The sequence below is a fragment of the Protobothrops mucrosquamatus genome, unplaced genomic scaffold (assembly GCF_001527695.2).
Source record: "Protobothrops mucrosquamatus isolate PMUCROS unplaced genomic scaffold, P.Mucros_1.0 scaffold_37, whole genome shotgun sequence".
NCBI lineage: Eukaryota > Metazoa > Chordata > Lepidosauria > Squamata > Viperidae > Protobothrops > Protobothrops mucrosquamatus.
Genome location: NW_015386113.1, coordinates 3,262 through 6,889, shown reverse-complemented (window position 1 = coordinate 6,889; position 3,628 = coordinate 3,262). Strand labels below are relative to the sequence as shown.

At 48.1% G+C, this 3,628-nt stretch overlaps 1 protein-coding gene across 1 annotated transcript in view; it reads right to left on the bottom strand.

The window, feature by feature from the left end:
- Positions 1-1,128: 1,128 nt before the first annotated feature.
- The window catches only part of LOC107282614 (coiled-coil domain-containing protein 90B, mitochondrial), a gene marked incomplete at its 5' end in the record, with an annotated part of 5,176 nt that continues 2,676 nt past the window's right edge, over positions 1,129-3,628 (bottom strand). Inside the window, 2 exons of the mRNA XM_015810423.1 lie at positions 1,129-1,198; positions 3,069-3,183. Of these exons, the coding sequence (XP_015665909.1) occupies positions 1,143-1,198; positions 3,069-3,183 (171 nt within the window). The remainder of the gene's footprint in view (positions 1,199-3,068; positions 3,184-3,628) is intronic.

The following is a 3,628-nucleotide window of genomic DNA, read 5'->3' as shown; positions in this document are numbered from 1 at the left end:
ACTGTCCTAGATCTTTCGGCCTTTTCGGAAACTATTATATATTTATTTAATTTTTATGTCACCTATATCCCCATAGAAGGGACCCCCCGGGCGGCTTATAGATCCTCCAAGCCTCCATGCCTCTCAGTTCCCGGAATTCCCAGCAAAAGTCAAGGCGATTAAGAGAATTCTGGGAGTTGAAGTCCACGCGTCTGGAAGCGGCCCGGGTTGAGGAACGCCGGGGCAGAATGGCTGCTATGCAATCCTGAGAATACCAACCTAGAAAGGGCCTAGATTTCCAGTCTAGAATGGAATATAGGTAGCATTGTGTGTTCCGTGAGGAAAAAAAATTGCAATACATTCAGTCGTCTTAGACATTAAGGATAAACTAGTGTTTAAACATTCTCTGCTGGTTGGTTATCTCGTCCCAGGTGGGACACGATCTCTAGTGCTGTTATGTATGAGGGCAACAGAACACCCGATGAGGAGAAATTTCTCCACCAGAAGCTCGAAACTCGGAGACACATTTGTGCAGAGAAAACAGTGGTTCTGCTGTTGGGACCTTCCAGATATGTTAGGGGTGCAAGTGTGTAAATCAGGGGTAGTCAACCTTGGCTCTTTTATGACTCGTGGACTTCAACTCCCAGAATTCCTGAGCCAGCATGGCTCAGCTTGGAAACCTCTCCCTTTCCCCTCAGCATGGCTGGCTGAGGAATTCTGGGAGTTGAAGTCCACAAGTCATGAGGGGGCCAAAGTTTCCCTCATGCTGGCAGAGGAATTCTGGGAGTTGAAGTCCACAAGTCATAAAAGAGCCAAGGTTGACTACCCCTGGTGTAAATTCTCAGCCAATCTGAATTCTCAAAGCTACAGTCCCAACTCAGCTGCAGTGGAGAGCAAGGAGATTCAACCCGAAGGATGAAGGCCAAGAAGATCAGGCTGGAGAAGAGAAAAACCAGCTGAAGCACATGACACGACAGCCGATCACAGTTTTGAGCGGTTTTGTCCAGAGCAATGGAGAATGAAAAAGATCACCGGCTGACGAAGGAAGGCTGAAAGGGATCAGCCAGAAGAGGTTATCTCAGATATGTTGTAGGTGTCCAATTAGGAGTGTTTTTGCTCTGTCCTTTTTTTTTTCTTCTCCCTCCCTCCCATTGGAGGGCTTCTTATTTCCAAAACCGATAAAATCCCAAAGCAATAGCAAGGCAAGTGAAAACAGAGGCTGAAATGAAAAGGAGAGAAAAAACAACAACAGTGAATGTTTTTGGGTTAAAAAGTTTCATGGAATTTGCCTTTGCCCTTTGATATTAAAGAGATTCCCTGGAGATCTTCAAACAGAGGCTGGATGGTCGTCTTAGAGCTGTTAAGAGGACCCAGCATTAAAATGTACAAATTGGAAAGGACCATATGGGTCTCCTAGTCCATAGGTCAGCAACCTGTGGCTCCGGAGCCGCATGTGGCTCTTTGAGCCTTCCCTTGGGGCTCCCAGCCTCCTCTGCCATTTGCAAAGAGAGACAGAGACAGAGAGACTCAGGAATTCTGGGAGTTGAAGCCCATGAGTCATAAAAGAGCGGAGGTTGCCTATCCCTGAGCTTGCTGGAGAACAGCTTGAAGCCAGCTTGCCAGGTGAGCAGAAGATTGGAGAGAGGGAGAGAGAGAAAGAGAGAGAGGGGAGGAGAGAAAGAGAGAGGAAAGAGAGAGAAAGAAAGAAAGAGAGTGGGGGAAGAGGACTAGCAGACCAAGGGCAGAAAGAGAGAGAGGGAGAGAAAGAGAAAGAGAGAAAGAGGAAAGAGAGAGGGAGAGGAGAGAGAGGGAGGGGGGAGAGGAAAGATCGAGGGAGAGGGAGAGGAGAGAGAGAGAAAGAGAGAGGGAGAGAAAAGAGAAAGAAAGAGAGAGAAAGAAAGAGAAAGGGGGAGAGAGAGAGGAAAGAGAGAGAGAGAAAGAAAGAGAGTGGGGGAAGAGGACTGGCAGACCAAGGGCAGAAAGAGAGGGAAGGAGGGAGGGAGGAGGGAGAGAGAGACAGAGAGAGAGACCCTTTTGACATCTAAAATGAAGATAATACTGCATATATCCATATACCTATAATAAAGGTAAAAAAGGATATATGCAGTGTTATCTTCATTTTAGATATCAAAAGGGTTTTGCGGCTCCCAGTGTTTTGTTTTCGGTGGGAAATGGGTCCAAGTGGTTCTTTGAGTGTTTTGGGTTGCCTACCCCTGTCCTAGTCCAAAGCCTTGCTCAGGGCAAGTATCCACTACTAAGCCACTCCCAACAAATGTTCAACCAACTGCACTTGAAGAGCTCCACCAGTGTTTGCAGAGGACCACAGAGATAACTTTGGAGAAGTTACACAGAGGAGGAGGAGGAGGAGGAGGAGGAGGAAGAAGAAGAGGAGGAAGAAGGAAGGAGAAGAAGAAGAGGGGGAGGGGGAGGAGGAGAAGAAGAAGAAGAGGAGGAGGAGGAAGGAGAAGGAAGGAGAAGAAGAGGAGGAGGGGGAGGGGGAAGGAGGAGAAGGAGAAGGGGGCAGGAGGAGAAGAAGAAGAGGAGGAGGAAGAAGAAGAGGAGGAAGAAGGAGGGAGAAGAGGGGGAGGGGGAGAAGAAGAAGAGGAGGAGGAAGAGGAGGAAGGAGAAGAAGAGGGGAAGGGGAGGGGGAAGAAGGAGGAAGAGGAAGAGGAAGAGGAAGAGGAAGAAGAAGAAGAAGAAGAAGAAGAAGAAGAAGAAGAAGAAGAAGAAGAAGAAGAAGAAGAAGAAGAAGAAGAAGAAGAAGAGTAGGAGGAGGAGGAGGAGGAAGAAGAAGAAATCGCTTCTCAACCAAGAAGCTTCTTCAGTTCTGACTGGTCAGAACTAAATCCTTCCATCCCCTCACCATCCAGTCAGAACTGAGGAAGCTTCTTGGATGGGAAGTGAAACGTCTTTTTCTTCTTCCTCAAGGAGAAAACACTCCAGTTGCCTTCTGAAAAAACACCTGAGAATCTCCACGGCATAGTATGGAATGGTGAAGCCCTTCAGCAGCCAGAGAAAATGACGCCAGTTTGTTTTGGTTGCTAAGCATCCCACTTCGGAGGATGGCTTTTAACGTGCCAGGCACATACCTGCTAAGTAACGGATGGTTTCCAGCTTATTCGACTCCATGAGTGTTTTGAGAGCTGCAATTTCAGCGTCAATCTTATTGTTGACTTCTGTAAGGGAGCTGCTGGTGCTTGAATCCTAGAAGGACACAACGGCATCATTTGGCACCCAAAAATGAGCAGGGCAGTTGGCAGAGACAGGAAATTTTCTCCCTGTGGCTTAATGTGGCATCAACATCTTTTGTAACAGAATAACAGAGCTGGAAGGGATTTGGGAGGTCTTCTAGTCCAACCCCCTAAAGCAGGAAACCCTATAACCAGGGGTAGGCAACCTTGGCTTTTATGACTTGTGGACTTCAACTCCCAGAATTCCTGAGCCAGCCATGCTGGCTGAGGAATTCTGGGAGTTGAAGTCCCCAAGTCATGAAGGGGCCAAAGTTTCCCCCATGCTGGCTCAGGAATTCTGGGAGTTGAAGTCCACGAGTCATAAAAGAGCCAAGGTTGCCTACCCCTGCCCTATACCAGTGATGGCGAACCTTTTAGAGACCGAATGCCCAAAAACCGCCCCCACCCCAGCCCGCCCC